This window comes from Canis lupus, chromosome 22 (genome assembly GCF_048164855.1).
Source record: "Canis lupus baileyi chromosome 22, mCanLup2.hap1, whole genome shotgun sequence".
Taxonomy (NCBI): domain Eukaryota; kingdom Metazoa; phylum Chordata; class Mammalia; order Carnivora; family Canidae; genus Canis; species Canis lupus.
Genome location: NC_132859.1, coordinates 45,138,204 through 45,156,027, shown reverse-complemented (window position 1 = coordinate 45,156,027; position 17,824 = coordinate 45,138,204). Strand labels below are relative to the sequence as shown.

The 17,824-nt window shown below is 43.9% G+C and overlaps 1 protein-coding gene across 4 annotated transcripts in view; it reads left to right on the top strand.

The window, feature by feature from the left end:
* Positions 1-17,824, top strand: part of ITGA9 (integrin subunit alpha 9) — a 353,990-nt gene that overhangs the window by 166,839 nt on the left and 169,327 nt on the right. For all 4 annotated transcript variants that reach the window (XM_072793385.1, XM_072793383.1, XM_072793386.1 and 1 more), the window contains exon 16: positions 4,188-4,337. In XM_072793385.1, coding sequence (XP_072649486.1) covers positions 4,188-4,337 — 150 coding nt within the window. The remainder of the gene's footprint in view (positions 1-4,187; positions 4,338-17,824) is intronic.

Genomic DNA, 17,824 nt, shown 5'->3' with positions numbered 1-17,824 from the left:
CCACCTGGTAAGTCTCTCCCTGTGCACTCTTTTTGGACTAGATAACTCCCACTTGTCTTTCAGGCCTCTACTTGATGTTACCTCATCCAAGAAGCCTTCTTGGACTTCTCCAGGCACATGGGGCTGGCCTCTTTGGGGTTCCCAAGCTCCTTGTGCTATCTCTGCCACAGACAAGGCCTTCCAAGCCTCTGTCCAAATCAGATGTCCCTCATTTGAATTCCCTGAAGCCTCTTCTGTTCTGTGCATGTTGCACTGGATTGTCACTGCTTACCTCTTTCCCCCAGGGTCTTTCTTCTCTGTTTCTTTTAGAGCCTGCACATGGCCTGGCACAAAGTTAAGCACCCAGTAAGTTTCAAATTGAGCATATGGTAAGTTTCCTGTTAAACCTCAGTCACTACCAAGTCTGCCACCAGCCTGGGCAGCGTTTTCCATGGGGCTCCTTCCACTTTCAGAATCAAGAGACTCCTGGTAGATTTTTAGTGCAAAAAGGTAGATTCTTGCCTTTTGGTCTGTTGAGTAAGTGCTGTACTATAGAAGCTTCAGTTTGCAATGGTGATTTTTTTTTTTTTTTAAGCAGTGAAATTTCAGTGATGACAGCCTTTGCCAACATGGTAAGCCTCCTCTATCCTAAGGAGTTCCTCCACTAATTGCAGTGCTGATCCGAGGGAGGCCTGCAGAAATGAAAAGGAAACCACTAAACGTTGCTGCCACTTTTCCTTCACAGCTCAGATAAAATAAACAGAGTGTGGGAGGGGGGATGTCCTCTTGGGGGTGTTGGCACCTTTCAAAATGCTGCCCCTGAGAATTTCAGTATACTGGGGCCTCTCAAATTTGTAGAGCAGCTGAGTGCCCAACATCACTTTGAAATATTCTTGGTTCACCCTGATGTGCCAATGTCCCAGGTTTATGGAGCCCCACACCTACTGAGATTATTTGTAAGAATTGGAGCAATGTTGGCATATACACCCCTTGATGAGAAGAGCCTTGCATTATTGTTGGGCTATTTGCATGATTTCCTAAAATATCTGGCAAAGAGCGCTGCATCTCTGTTTACTGCCAGTGATTACAAAGTGGCTTCAGCTGAGTACCACCGCAGAGCCCTGTGAGGGTCTAGTGACCACCCACTGTTATGTCTGGTATCTGTAAACATTCTTTTCATTCTTAGTCTTTTTCTTGTATCATTAATGATTGTTAATTATTGTTAATGTATAACAGGGCTTATGTTTCGGTTTGTTTTCTGTTCTGTTTTTTTTTTTTTTTTTTTTTTTCTGTTCTGTTTTTAAACAGAAAATGAAAGGAGTACAAGCCCCTTTTCTCATTGCAAAGTTGCTACCAGTGTACGCAGTAATTAGATGAAGAAGAAACATTCAGTAGAACATTTTATTGCCTAGTTGACGACATTGCTTAAATGCTGGTGGTTCTATCCCTTTGACTACACAATTTTCTAATATGTGTTAATGCTACGTGACAAAATGCCCTGATTCCTAGTGCCAAAGGTTCAACTTAATGTATATACCTGAAAACCCGTGCATTTGTGCTCTTTTTTTTTTTTTTATGGTGCTTGAAGTAAAACAGCTCATCCTCTGCAAGCCCATCTATGTTGTTCCTTAGGCATTCTATTTTTGCTCAAATTGTTGAAGGATGGTGATTTGTTTCATGGTTTTTGTATTTGAGTCTAATGCATGGTCTAACATGACAGAAGCAATGCATTATTGTGTAGCCATGGTTTTCTGGAGAAGTTGATATTTTAGGAATTGTATTTCAGATCTTAAATAAAATTTGTTTCTAAATTTCAAAAAAAAAAAAAAAAATGCTGCCCCTGCCCCTGCCCTCGCCCATGGCTCAGTGTGTTTTTGTTCCCTTCTGCCCAGAGCCACCAGGACATGTACTAAAGGCTGTTTTTTTTTAAAACTTCTTCATTAAAATAGGTTCTTGCCATCAGTGCCACAGCACAGCATCTGCACGCCTATGTGTCTGACTTCATTACTCATTCCAAATAAGAGACCCCAGTAAGGCTTCCCTCCTTGGTGAGTCTGGCTTGATGGCCACATGTTTAGGAACAGTGCTCACCCACAGACCCAGTTTCCTGGCTGTCAGTAACTCCTATTCCTACTTGTATGAGAAACAGCCCTCACTCCTGCCCCTTGTCCTCTTAAGTTAACAGGTGATGTTTGAGGGTGATGTCAGAACTGAAAGCAGTTGGGATAGCCTTTAAATAGTTTTTTATGGACTTCAGGGAAAGGAGTTTTGCTTCTGGTTCTAAGAATGAGTCTGGTTCTGCCACTTATTATTAGCTTTGGGGTGAAATGCAATTTATGTGAGCTCCTGAACCTCTTGTTGCCTCATCTACAAAATGGGAGCAATAGTCTACCAGGTCAGGTGGAATGTGGATTAGATAAAGTAACATCTTGGCCGAGTCTCTGGAATACATGCATTTGGTAGCTGGGAAATGATAGGTCACTTCTCTCTCCCCCACTCCCAGATTCAACCTTTCCCCCAAGAATAAAAACATAGTAACTGACCTACTTCAACACAAAGGATTTAAAGGAAAAGCCATAAGATAGGCAACCTTAAAACAACAACAACAACAACAACAAAACCACTGAGGCATTTATTTGTAAAACCATGAAGATTGCACTCTCATTGTTCTTTACACCCCCAACAGTCTTTAAATTCTGCTTAGCAAAGTCAGCAAGGCAGAGGAGATCTGTTTCCCAGGTATAGGTTTTACTCCCAGAGAGGACATAGGTATTAAAGACCTGTCCCTCAAATCTGAAGGTCAAGAGAATTTTCTGGAAGCAGTTTATCCAGAAGGTGCTGGGGTTCTGTGTATTGACTGAACCACCTCCAGGATACATGCTATGTGAAGAAAATAAACTGCAGTATGCCATGAACTGCGATTGGCCTGCATACACTTAGATTGGACCCATATCCAAAAATGACAGGTGTGTCTGCCTCTGGAAGGGGGCTCTGGGTGTCAGGGAGGGGCTGGAGCCAGTTCCTCACTGTGCACTTCTTGGGAACTTTAGAACTTTCTATTATTTTGAACTCAGCTCTAATCTGTTTGAAATTCCACCAGACTTCGCACAGAGAGTGGTGTGAAGTCCTTGGCTCTGCTCATGGCCCCATGGTCGGCTTCTGCCCTCCTGCCCAGCTTCTATCAGTCCCTGACAGGGCCACTGCTTCTCTGCTGGTTCCCTGCCCGTGACAGATGGAGAGTAGTGGGGATGTGGCTTATTGGCGCCACTCCTCAGATTTGCCCCGCTCCACTTGGAAGCCCACCTCTCACAGGGCATGCTGGCCCTAACATGGAACTACCTACCCTGTACCCTGCCTCTAACCAGAGACCGTGAGACTGGGGGACCCAGAGTCCCCAAGAGATGGTGACACCTTGTGCCAGAAGGCCAAGAGCTCCAGGGTTGAACAGATGTGACTCAAATCCTTTTCAGCCTTGTGCCCTGGGGAGTGTATCCTTGCATTTTCCTTGATCTTTTCTGGATGATGGAGGGTAGGAAGTCCTAATTCACAGGGCTTGGGCATGTTGCTCTTCTGGTGAGAACACCTGGCCCAGTACCTGGCATCTTGCAGGTGTTCATTATCTGTTTGCTCTCTTCCTTCCTTCCCTCTCCATTCCTGTTGTGACTATCAACCTCTCATTCCTTTGGGTCTCAAAGCCCTTTGGTGTCAGAGGAAAGAACATAAGGCCACCGATACCTAACCCTGGGAAGACAAGAGTCTCCTCAGTGTCCTGGGATCTCCTGTCCTGGCACAAGAGCCATATTTATCTCTGTACAAAAGACCCGTGGTCATCCAAACACTATGAATGCAGAGGGTTAGCTTCCAGCGTGAGTGCAGATGCTCTCCTACCCGTCAGCTGGCTGAGAAGAATATTTGGAAGACGAGTAAGGTAATGTGTTCCATATGCTAAAGAGAAGATGATTGAGCATCACGCAAGGTAGAGTGGGGAAGCCCCCACTCATTATCAAGGTGACCTTAGACAAGACGTTCCCTGCGCTCCACCTCAGTTACCTCATCTGAAATATGAGAGCAATAAAATCTTACCTCACAAGGGTGGTTGTGAGGATCATATGAGGCAATCCATGTGGAAGGTCTTTATAAACTGTGAAATGCTCTGCACGTGTCGGCCAGTATTAGCAATTAATGTGACTGCTTGTTTATTGTTTCAGCGGAGAGTGCAGGACGTCATCAGCCCCATCGTGTTTGAAGCCGCCTACAGCCTGGGTGAGCATGTGACTGGGGAGGAGGAGAGAGAACTGCCAGCCCTGACACCAGTGCTCCGCTGGAAAAAGGGACAGAAGATTGCCCAACAGAATCAGGTCAGAACCTTGATGCTCACGACCGGGACCCAGGGTGGCAGGTGCCTGTGGCAGAGGCTGCGGCCCTGCCTGGCGGAAGAGGGCACAGGCACCCCCCCCACCGCACCTCCCTTTCCTGATCTGCGAAATGATAAAATATGTGGTTTGGGGGGTTGCGTCTAACAACGACATGATTTAAACACATGGAGTCTCTTCCCAAGTGGTTATAAACTTATCTTTTTTAAGTTTCTGAAGTTTTTATCTTGAAAATGTTAAACCTACAAAAAGTTGAAGAAACAGCACAATGGACATATACCCTTCACCTAGATTCACCTACCTTAATATAATATAATATATAATATAATAATTCACCTATCACTAACATATTATAATGTATAACATAGTAATTCACCATCATTAATATATAATGATAAAAATTTTAATAATATTATTATATCATTATTTTGAAGATTATCAGCAAATTGTCCTGTAGACTGTCCCATAATCTGGAATTGTCTGGTTGTTTCCCCCAGTTAGTTTCAGGCTAAACATTTTCACAAATTATTTACACAGATGATGCTGTATCCTTCCACTTTATCACTTCAGAAGGCAGTATCAGTTTGACCCATTATTCATTATAATTAAGATAGATTACTTAGCTAAAGTGGTGTCTACCAGAACCCTCCTTTGTAAAAGTATCTTTTCCCCTTTTTAGTTACTATGTAGTGTGTGAAATAGGTGAAGAAGATAAAGAACACACTCATCCTGATGAACACTGTTTACTAGCTAGAACCGTGGAATCACTGCATCGTACATTCAGTATACATCTCTTCACTCTGGTTATCTACCTCATTCTCTTTCTTCTTGTTGTAGCGTTTAAATTGATCCAATAAAGCATGTTATTTGAAAACCAAAACCAAAACCAAAACCTGCATCATCTTCTTTTGCCACTGGAAGCCAAGGACTCAAAGGCTCCAGAAGATGGCAGACCACAAGATGGAAGAAAGTCAAGGATCCGAGTTACCAAAAGGCAGACCATTTGTTAATCCCTAATTGGAATTTGACTGAGAGAGAACTTAAATTTCTCTTAATTTAGGACATTGAGATTTTAGGGCTTCTGGGTTACTACAGCTATTATATTAACAAATATTGACCCGAATATAACACTGCATATTAACTATACTGGATTTAAAATTGGAAAAAAAAGTAACCTGGGGAATGATACTTTCTTTTTAATACATCCTTTTTTTTTTACCCCCTCTACAGTCCCAGTTTATTACGGTGTAGAATGGAGATGCACTACAAGTAATGGTTATGACCTAAGCACAGAGAATCTGAGGTCAGACAGAACCTGAATTTAACCTGGCTCTTTTTTTTTTTTTAATTCAAATTCAACTAATTAACATTGGTTTTGGAGGTATTGGTTTTGGAGGTAGAAGTAAGTGATCTATCAGTCCTATGTAATACCCAGTGCTCATTCCATCACGTGCCTTCCTTAATGTCCCTTTGAGGTCATGAACTGGTTACTTGGCTCCTGATCTTGACACCTGTTCCCAGACCAGTTCCAGAGCTTAGATCACATAGGAGGTGCTCACTAAATGTTTTATTGGTGAGGGATTGAGGGAGGTGAAGAAGTGAGAACATCATCTTGTAGAATTGGTGGTTGGTTAGAAATTCCCAACCCAAGCATCCCTGGAGCCTAGAACATGATGAGTGCTGGTGGGCCACCCATCCTGTCTGATGCTTATCAGATTCTAGGACGTGCTGCTGTATAGAAGAGCTTCAGAACAATGTCAGGGACAGGCCCTCCAAGTAGGAGTGGGCTGGAGTGAGCCCATGAGCTGACTCTGTGCGGCAGTGCTGCTTGTCTGCCCTGAGCCATCTGTGAAATGTGCAGCACCACTACTATCCAGGAAATATGAAAAGAATCTGTTAGTCCCAAATCTGTTTTCAATCTTTCCTCAACACCCAAGATCACCACAGCTCCAAGACTATGGTGAGGGGACGGTCAGGCAAAACTGCTTTTTGGCCAAACGAACCTATGCAGGGTGGGAGCAAAGTTGTGGAACCACTCACCGGCCCCACCCACCTGCTGACTGCACTGAGCGTAGGGGAAAATTAGCACGTCAGTGAGCCGTGCCTTGCAGATTAGAGTTGCGAACAAAACCACAGAGACACAGAGAAGTGTTTGAGGTTTGTGATATGCATCCAGATGTTCATTAAGTGGTGAGATTTTTACCAAGGCATCCCAGTTCTCTACCAAAGTATTTCCCACATGGTCTTGGGTCAGGTTCCCTAGAAGCAGAGCCTGAGGCAGGGACTTGGGAGCAACTGGAAGAAACAAGGAAGTAAGGGAAGTGGACGGGACTGAGTAAGGATGTGGCATCAGCTAGCTTAGCTGAGCTGGGGAACTCAGGAGGATAAATTATACCAAGAAGTTGTCTTCTTGAGGCAAGAGGGCTTTTGTATCCTCTGTTAGTCAACCATTGGCTGGCTGTCCAGTGTAGAAGGGGAGTGTGGGTCTCCTTGAAGGAGATTCCCTTCAGCTTTTCACAGTTCTCTGTGGAAGGACACAGATGTGAGCTGTTAGCTACCTACACATCAGCTGGGGGATGGGCAGCAGTTGTGCATGGGTGTAGGCAGGGCTCCCAGGACCTGCCACACATATACACACAACCTACTGGCAAATACTGATTTTTTAGGTCCTTCTTTTTATTTCAAACATGAACTTCTTTCAAAACACAAGTACCCTGGAAGGTGACTGGTAGGTCCTACTGTTATTGACACTTGGAGTAGGCTGGGGTCTCAATGAATCAGCCTAATCAAAGCCAAAGATGCAGGGACAGATGAATATGAAAATGCCCTTTTTGGTCACTTCTGGATCAACCAAGCACATATGTTTATGCTTCCTGAGACCCTATTACAGTAATTATAAATGAGTTAATAGAGACTGTGAGGGAGAAGGGACATCAATCAGTGAGAGAGTCTGGTAATTTTCTGGAGTGACTGAAGAAGATGGAAGAGTGTTGGTGGGTGAACCTTGAACTACGCATAGAGGGCCTGGGTGCCCATCTATCCAGGGATCCAGAAAGGCTACAGTCATGGCCAGGCCAGTGGTTACAGAGGGGTGAAAGAGTGACAGGTGGAACTGAAATAGGGGAGGGAGGGATCCCTGGGTGGCGCAGCGGTTTGGCGCCTGCCTTTGGCCCAGGGCGCGATCCTGGAGACCCGGGATCGAATCCCACGTGGGGCTCCCGGTACATGGAGCCTGCTTCTCCCTCTGCCTGTGTCTCTGCCTCTTCTCTCTCTCTCTGTGTGACTATCATAAATAAATAAAAAAAAATTAAAAAAAAAAAAAGAAATAGGGGAGGGAGATATTAAGTGAAATTTGGTAAGTGGAAGAGTTGACGTTTCACCTCTGTCCTTGTCCCAATACTTTGGGCATGCAGAATAGCAGGCAACCAGGCATTTTTCTTCTGTAAAGAATTGAATAAACTAGTTGAGGTGTGAGTTGGCTGGTTCCCCAAAGGAAAACCTTATTACCTCTTGGCATTTAGAGACTCCAGTGTAAGTGCTAGTTGCCCTTCTTACTGTTCACCCAGACACATCCACAGATTTTCTGATCAGCCCTTTTGCCTTAAATACAAATGGACAGCCAGTAAAACCTGAGAATGAAGGGGCAATGTGGTACATTGAGAAAGAAACAAAATAAACAACAGAATAACTGACTTATAAGAAAATAAATTATTCAGGGAATAGAAGACATTATATACATTTAAAAACTACCTTAAACTGTACATAATAAACATAGGAGATTTAAGAATGCATTCTGTCCATTAGGAAATGGTTTGAATTCTATTTCTTTTTGCAGGGAAGTAACAGGAAAAAAGAAAGTTCTTTTAAATATTTTATTTATTTATTTCAAAGAGAGAACAAAAGAGTATGAGTGGGGTGAGGAACAGAGGAAGCAGGGAGCCCGATGCATGGCTCAGTCCCAGGATGCCAGGATGACCTGAGCTGAAGGCAGATGCTTAACCAACTGAGCTACCCAGGTGCCCCAAGAAAAGGGTTCTTAAAAATTAGCGATATGGCTGCAGAGACAAAAATTTAATAGGATAAGAAGATGATGGTAAGAAATCCTCAAATAATCAGAGTTAAAAGACAAATAGAAAAGACAACTAAAAATCAATTTACAAGGTCCTATATTCAAGTAATAGGAATACCAGAAAAAGTAAACAGAGAAAATTTAAAAAGTTATGAAAGACAATAGAAAAAATTTCCCAGAGGTAAAGGGTAACATTATTTTTTAATTTACCAACTACAAGCAGGAGAAACCAAAAATGTCCTAGATTCATCATTTTGCAGTGTCTCTGCTTCTAACATTTAAGGAAAATTCTAAATGCTTCCAGGACAGAGAATACAGGATGGATGGTGGTAGTGAGGGATATATGTCAGCTTACAACAAAATTAGAGTCATACTAAGTAAACCATCAGACTCCTGATTAGCAATATTAGAAGCCAGAATATGGTGAAATAAAGACTTCAGAGTTCTGAGAGAAGGTGATTTGAAACTAGAATTTTATACTTAGCTTAACACTCAAGTATGAGGTCAAAATACAATCATTTTTCAGACAAGCAAGGATCACATGGTTTACCTCTCTAGGAACTCTTTTAAGGGAATAACTTGAAATGCACTCCAACAACACAAAAGGGTAATAGCAAATTTTAAAAAAATAATTAACCAATTTAGAAAAGGGGATCAATGGACTTCAGGAGGACTGAAGCCAGCAATAGGCAGAAAAACAGAAAGTAGCAAAACTTTAGGATACAGTGTAGATGAAATATATTTCTTCTCTAACAAAAAAATAAAGGCAATCAAAAATTCTTAGAAAAATAGAAATATGGTCAATTATCATGGTTTAAACAAACATAAAACAAAATATCATGTGATTTTAAGCAAGTAAAAGAGTATAGGGAAGAGAAGACTTTGATACTAGAAATATTCTCCCTTAAGTGGAAGTTGAGTGTTCTAGGAGTTTTCACCTATAGAAGAGGATTTGTAATCGTGATACTTGTTTTGGTTCTGTGATCAATAATCATGTAGCCATAATAACATTAGAATTATTTATTTGTATTCAGTTATGGAATAAAATGCAAATATCATTAAATTTGACTAAATATAGAGGTAAAAATAGGACAACCAAAATTGTCTTAACATCTTTTAAATTGTTGAGTCAAAATATATTGTAAAACTTGGTGAAACAAGAAATAGCTATTTACTACTTAAAATTGCAGAGGTCTTCAGTGGAGTACTACATCTTAAGTTGTGGTTGCTGAACCAGCCATGTCAGCCCCTTTGGGATCTTGTAAGAAATGAAAATTCTTGGGCCCCACCCAGACCCACTGAATCAAAAATTCATGGAGTAGGCCCCAACAGTCTGTCTTTTAACAAGCTGACCAGGTGATTCTCATGCAGCTGATGTTTGAGAACTGCTGCAGGAGAGAAGCTAAGACTAATGATTTGCCCGTCAGAATTAGGAAGGTGGAGGAGAGGGAAATTCTTGTACCTTGTGGCAGAAATTCCATAAGATGTCAAAATTTGATTAATCATCAAAAGAAACATATGTGGACATGAGTAATAGTGGTTGCTCCTGGAGAGCAGGACTCAGTATAAAGAGATGTGTGGCAGGGGGTCATTATTTTTTTTTAACCATGTGATTCTTTGATTGAAATTAAAATGAAAGAAAAATATTGTTCTTAGATTGGGAAGATTGTCTAGGAGTCTCAAAAATATTCTGGGAAAAGTGATCCTTGCTTTTCTCCTTTTCCTGATTAGGTGGGGGGAGGCGCTAATTTAATGATCATACTCCATGTGTCTTCCAGATGTTAGCTAAATTTGAGGAGAAAGATTCTGAGAGCTAAGCCTACTCCATTACACTGAGCTAAATTTCAGCCCATGTATTTATGACCATTCCCCAAGGAGCATCTAACCTCTTTCATAGGAAGAAATAACCTCATTGGAACTCTTCAAGTCACATTGCCAGATAACATTAGTATTTATATACTGTAGTCTCTTCAACTAAAAGGCACCCAGCCCATGTTGGTACACAGGATTGTGCAGTGGGATGAACCAAGTTCTGGTGATCCATTGGAGTTGTGGCCTGCCCTCATGGGTAGTTGTGTTCAGGTGGAATAGCTGCACAGTGTGTATAACATGGAGGCAAGGACTAGAGCATGTGTGTACAGGCATCCTGAGGGATCTGCAGTTCTTTGCAGCAAGTGGGACAGGTAGGAGGCCAAGCCTCCCCTCTGCTGGGTAAAGAACAGTATTGGTAGAATGTGGGCCATAGGATAAGTGCTAGGCTGCGTGAGTGCAGAGTGCAGTTGCCACCAGTGCTGAGAACCACCTGAGATCCTAGGCACTCTGCAGGATTCTCAGCCTGATGAGCACACACTTCTTAAAAATGTAAGCAGAGTAGAGACCTGCCTCTCCTCAGGAGATATTCAGTACAAAAATAGGCAACAACAACAAGAAAAGGCAACTTGTTTTATCCCTTAGCCAGAAGAGTATTTAAAAGGACTGTAATAAATCCAAAAGCAATCCAGTCATTGAGTGCCTACTCCATGTAAGCCCTTGATAAAAAGATAAAACATTGCTTGCTTTCAATAGGCTTACAGTACAGGAATAATGTGTACAGAGAAGATAGTGAGATTCGGATTAGTGTGTGTGTGTTCCACTTCCAACCGAGGAGAAGGTATTCTGTGGAGAAAGGGGAGAATGGGCTGGAGTCAAGGACAAAGTAGGATTTGGACACCTGGGGTTAGAGGGGTTTGACAGGCTAACCGAGGAGGAAGGACTGATGGAACCTAATGGTCTTCCATGTGGCTGAATGTCTGGTGTCAGGAGAGGGGGAGGGGCCATGAAGACTAGGACCTTGTTCACCAGCCATGGAGCTGGACTTGATTCTCTTGGGGACAGGAAACCATTACATCTTTTTGAGTACAAGGAGGTCAGAGACGTGCCTTGGGGAGACTGGTCTGTCTGGGTCTGGTGAGGCCCTTGGGAGCTCTCACAGCAGTGCCAGGAAGGCCTTGCCACGTGAGTTCTCTCAGAGGTTCAGTGTGAAAGACCCAGAGAGTTGACTTATCGTTAGTTCCTACTTGGTCTCAGCTGTTGAAACAGTATAGAGCGAATGAAAGAATCCTGCAAAGCCTCATTTGGCCTGTGTGCTGGGAAAGAAGGAAGGCTGGCACTGAACTTATCACCTGAGGAGCCCTTGTCTTTCCCCGTCAGGTGAGCATACCAGTGGCTATGACAGAAGCTCTTGTCTTCAAACCCTATACACAGAGTAGAGCTTTGAAAACTCTGATTGCTCTCACGCTTCCTCAGGAGGCTGCCAAAGACCTGACTGGGGCTGGACTTGCAGGTCACCCACCATGTAGACAGAATGCCCCTGACCCCCATATCCATACCCTAATTCCTAGAACCTGTGGATACAATAAACTACATGGCAAAGGAGACTTTTCAGGAGTGATTAAGGTCATGGGTTCTAAAATAGGGGGAGTTGCCTGGATAATCCAGGTGGGCCCCATCTTTCTCCAGCTAGAGGCAGAGGAACAAGGTCAGGGAGATGCAAAAGAAGGAGTCAGAGATTTGAAGCATGAGAAGGACTTGACTGACTGTTGCTGGTTTTAATGATAGAGGTGCAATTTGACAAAGAACATAGGAAACCTTCAGGGGCTGAGAGAGGCTCCCAGTGAGCATCTGCAAGGAAACTGGGGCCTCAGTCCTACAACCACGGGGAGCTGAATTGTGCCAACAGCCTGAGTAAGCCTAGAAGCAGATTCTCCTCCAGAGCCTCCAGAGAAGGGCCAAACCCTTGACACCTTGAGTTCAGCTTTGTGAAACCCAGAGCAGAGAAACCAGCCAAGCCCTGCAGAGCTGTGAGATGATAAATTTATCTTGTTTTAAGCTGCTCAATTTGTGCTAACTTATTACTGCAGCAGTAGAAAAGGAATGTGCTCCATACCCCAGAGAACTCCAGGGCTTCTTTCTTCCCCTGGCTTCTCTGGAGAAGGAGTACAGTCTTTGGAGTAAGATCAGGGTCCCAGGCCAGAGCAGAATGTACTCACCCAGTGGCATGGGGCACTTACCTGCTAAGAGCCCTGCTTATCACCTGTCACTTGGGGTACCTTTGTCTGCTCTGCCTACCTGGGGGAGATTGTGGGATTCTGTGAAATAATACATGAGGAGCATTGAAATGGTGAGACAGCATTAGATTCTGCTCTTCCTTTCCTGGGAAGGGCAAGTCACCTAGCCTCTGGAAGCCTCTGTCTCCACCCCAGTGAGTGGAGGTGACAAGGCAGCTTCACAGCACTGTGGTGAGGAAAGAATAGGGCAAACCACAGGAATGTCTAAGTGGGACTAGAGGAAGCAGATGCTACACTGAAGCTTATTCCCTTCTGCAGGGCGTGTGTCTGATCTCAGCTGGCCCATGTGTCAGTTCCCTGGGTAGGAAGCAGTGACACTAAGGGCTCTGGCTGGTTATTCATATGGACCTCTCATGATCTTCAGCACTGGTCCTTGCCTGTGAGGCCCAGAGATGCCCTTGTGCTAGAGGGATGGTATGGGGATGATCTACACTACCAGAACCCAAGAGCTGGCTCTCCAGCACAAGCTGGACTGATATATGAATCCTTGCCATACTCCCTCTCTCCTGCCACCATTGTAATCCAGGCCACCAGGTCATTTCTCTTTATAATGCCTACCTACCCCCAGCTTTCCCCCAGCTTCCCTCTGCCCTTAGAAGAACATCTAGACTCTTGTTAAGGCCCACAGACCCTGCACAATGGGGCCCTGACCTCTCCAGGATTATTGGGTGTTAGCTACAAACTGCATGCCAACCACTCTCAAACTCAAACCCTCTTCGGCCTCAGGCCCTTTGCATATGCTGATACCTCTTCTAGAAAGCTCTTTCTCACAGCCAATTCTTTATTCTTCAGGTCTCAGCTTACATACCACCTCCTCAAAGAACCATTCTCCAACACCTGTATGCCTTGACTTATCTATTTGATTCCTTCATGAAACCTGTCACAATCTATTATTATTTGTCTAATTGCTTTTCTGTCTTCCTCACTTGAATGGAGGCTCAAGAGGACAGGGATCAATTTTTTTTCTCATTTTCTGTTGATCCCTGGTAGCTGACACAGTGCCTTGCCTTAGTGGATACTCAGTAAATCTATCTCGGGTGACAGCCCTTCTGAAAGAACACAAAGCTAGGGCTTCCCACAAAGGTTGGACATCGTATCAGAATTTCTCCACTGACAGATTCAGTAAGGTTATATAATTTTTTTTTAAATGTGCTTTATGAACTCTCTGGGAATTCCTCCCAGACAGGAGAGCATGGTGTGTGATTTAGAGTGATTCACCTAACAACCGTCGTACGTTTGTGCACGTGTAAATGTCCTTTCCAAAAAACAAGCTGGAGGAGATATGCTCAGTGAAAGAATAGGCATTACCTGTGTTGAGAACACTCTGTCATCTTTCAAGTGAAAAGTGAGCTGTTTTACTCTACTGTTAATTTTGAATTATGTTGAAGTCATAGCCTTTGGGTCTCCATTGTGCTGGAAATCGTCACCATCTGTCCCCCGACCCTAGACCTCTCAGTGCCTGCATGTGTGGAAATATAGCCCAAGCCCATGAGAACTCACTGATTGTTCAGCCTGGACATGAGGTAATGGTTTCCCCAGTGAGGTGCCCAGCTGCCTTAAAATGCCAGGCTGAAAGTTTATTTTCATTATCATATATAAAACGTCTAGGGAACAGTGCAAAGCTGAGTGGTCGGGAGGATGGAAGAGAGAGCATGTCACTGCAGACACCAGGGCCAGAGAGGTTTCATGGACCATCCAGTCTGGGGGAGGAGGGGCAGATTAGGCACCTGGATTCAGGGAAGCACTTTGGCCCGGCAGGGTAGGAGGGGAGTGAGAGGAAGAAGTTTCTACTCCCATCCCTAGTCTAACCAGATTACCTCCACTTTTATAAGCATCAGCTCCTTGGCATCAGCTTCTGGGTAATCTTTTCAGAAAGGGCACCACGGTCATAGTGAAACACGTGTGAAAGACATCTAGCTTCAAGCATGTGTAGTTTAGCCTTCTCACTGACCCCAGAAGTCTGGTTACATCCCTATGTTCCTAGCTTCTCCACCATGGTTAACCCCAAAAGGAGAGGGGACTCCCATCTCCCAAAGGCTGGGCTGTACCCAGCAGTGACCTGCGCAGCCTGCACACTTTCTTCTTTAGTGCTTTATCTCTGCAACTTATGGCAAGAGTTGTTCCGATCCTCCACAACCCTCTGTAAGAAAAAAATCGTGGTTTTGCCCCCAAATCTTCAGGCCCATTGGGTTTTCTTTCTTTCGTCCTGCCTTATAGAAAACCTTGTCCGTGAGCCCATAGAGTATGTATATAAACAAATGAGGGCTCGACTCCAGAGGACAGTCTCTGGCTAGGGAAGGAACACCAACTTCTTTGTTCTCCTCTGAGATGATTGAGGAAGTCCGAGGCCAGGCACTTACTTGGTGCTTGAGGTTACACCTGGAGCCCCATTGAAGTGAGGCTCTGTGGGTGCATGGGGAGGGGTCTTGCTGGCAGCCTCTCCAGTTTGAGGGCATCTGTCTCCCAGTTGCCTGATTCCATCTGGCTCTGCAGCTTTTAGGAATACAGCTAGCATATTCTTCCTTTTCTCTGACAGGCCCAGCATCTTTATTGCTGGTTCTGTTTTCTGCCTCTTGTGACTAATTAGTAGTAACTGTTCAAAAAAAATAAATGAAGTGTAGAACACAGAAGATTCCAGGGCAAAAATCGTGGGAGAGCATTTCTGACCCTTGAGGCAGAAGGTCTCTAGGAGCAAGTTTATGGCTGATATTAAAAGGCAAAGGTTGTAAGGGGATGTGAAATGTGGCCTATAAAAGGCCAGCCAATCCCAGGCAGTCCTGGAATCCAGGTGAGTCCAGAGGCCAGGTGCAGTTCCAGAGGGGCCAGCTCAGCTCTCACTTTTTCATGGGGGTTTAACTGGATCATGGGGAAGGCTGTCTTTAGGCAGAGGGGACTATGCTATGAACTGCAGGGCCATAGAGTAAACCCAAGGATGCCCCAAACAGAACTTGTCACTTCCAATTTCTCCTTAAAGACATGAGGCAAAATTGGTGCTGTGTTTGTGTTTAGAGGAAGACCAATGGGACTGTTTTTATTCCCATGCTTTCAAAATCAAAAAAGGATAATTTGTACAGACCCTGATATAGGAGGAATGTCTCCACTTTAGTCTTACAAAGTATTTGTCTTTCATTTATTTCTTTGGACATGATACTTTTTAGAAAGGAACTCTATCTGCATGACCTGATTTTAAATACTGGGCAATGAGACATTTCCTTTCTTCATTTGGGCATGGGGCTAAACAAAGAAAATCTCAGGACCACCCTGAGCTCACATTAAAGACAGTGTTGGATTCTGAAAAAAGAGTCTGTTGAAACAGAATTGGAAGGAGAAACCTTTTACACTCTGGTCATGGCATTTATACAATTTTTTAACACTGTACTAGGTGCTGGGGGTTGCAGACATTATTTACATATGGCCAGAGCCTCTGGGAACTTCTATGGGACTGTAGGAGGAACAGCAGTTTAGAAATATACTTCCTGTCATCCAGGCAGAGACCCTCTGGTAAGTCACATTGCCCATCAGGAAATGCCTCACTCATGTTAGCTTAAAAATAGCCTTCTTGTTGGGTCCCCTTGGGGTGGGATTTGAAAATCATGTATTCCCATTCAATCCACTTGTGCTATTTTCTCAGGCCTCAGCATGGATATGGTTGCCACAGCAAGCCTGTAAATAGAATCTAATCTATGTCATTGATTAATACATTGACATATGTATTATACATATGTATAATCCAGCCTCAGTACTCTGGCTCAGAGAAAAATGTAACTTGAGCTGGATTCATTGTTGGTTTGTGTTTTTTTTTAAATATATATATATAAAAGCAAATATCACCAAGTCCAAGAAATTGACCCTCCTATGAACATGCAGCTAGAATAGGTGAAGAATCCTACTTCCTATTAGATCAGGAAGGAAGATTTTTTCCAATGCAGATTTGAATATGAGAAATGGGCACCCCAAGGCTTGAGTCCCTAGACAACTTCCTCTCTAAAGTCAACCTTGGCCAGAACAGCCATTGAGCTGCCAGCCCCAAGCCACACATCCCCAAGGATGCCTTGGCCTTGGTGGCCACTGCGTTGGGAAGAAAGCATGGCCAGCTCCAGCCTCTGTACTCTGGCTCAGGGAAAAATGTAACTTGAGCTGGATTCATTGTTGTTGTTGTTTTTTGTTTGTTTGTTTGTTTTTCCTGGCCTGAAGAGAAGGAGGAAACCAATAGCCAAATATTCTAGAACAGAAGTCCATAAACTACAGCCTGCAGGCCAATCTGGTCTGTTGCCTGTTCTTATAAATAAAGTTTTATTGAGATGTGGCCATGCCTTTGTCTCTGCATATTGCATATGGCCACTTTCACACCACTAGTTGTGACAGACACCATATAGCCACAAAGCCAAAAGTATTTACTAGATGCCCTTTATAGAAAAAGTCTGCCAATCCTGTTTTAAAAGAAGCAGAGTAAGGATTTTGGGAGAAGCTGAATAAAGGATTTTAAAAAGAAAACTATTCTCCAGGAAAACCTGGGTGAAGACCAGAGTGAGGAAGGAGCCAACATGGAAATTTAGTCTGTGAGGCTGAGGAGGCCGCTGGGAGTCCAGTGTGCAAGTCTCTGAAGACTGAGGCAAGAAACAGTTTTCTCCTGAGAGAAAGGGTTTACCTCCTTTAACCAGAGAGGAATTAAGAGATGGTGGCTTCTCAGATCTGTTTCCATTTTCCAGAAAGTTTTCTTCTGGGTAAAGAAATTGACGGGGCTTTGGCAACCAGAAGGTGGAGGCTGGAGGGCAGTAGGAGAGAATGCTTCCAAGCTGGTGGGGGATTTGTCAGATTCGGACAGCCAGGCTTGCCTTTGCCCAGAAGACTAGGGAGACAGGGGCAAAAGCGGGTGGAGGAATTTCGTAGAGGCCCCGGTTGGTGCTCAGGGTTGTTTCTAAGAGGAAAGTTGGGAGTTTGGCCCATTGGCTTCATAGGGAACCTGTACTCTTTGTACTTAGTAAAAGAGAAGTAGTCTTTACTTGCTCCTGGAAACTCTCTGTTGTCAGCTGGCTTTCTGAGGCCTCAGTCTGCCTACCTTCTGCCCCAGAGGGATGCTTTTCAGTTCCTCAGGAAACAAAATGGTCATTTGCCCAGAGAGACAAATCTAGGTCCAAAGCACAGGAACTCTGAGTTTCAGCTTCAGCCTCCCCAGTACATGAGGCAAGTCTCTTGATTTCCTCTGTCTTGCTACTCTGCCTCTAAGACAACTGCATTCGCAGCTTGGAAGGATCTTTGCCTAAAGCCATGCTGATTTTCATTTTATAACTGTGGAA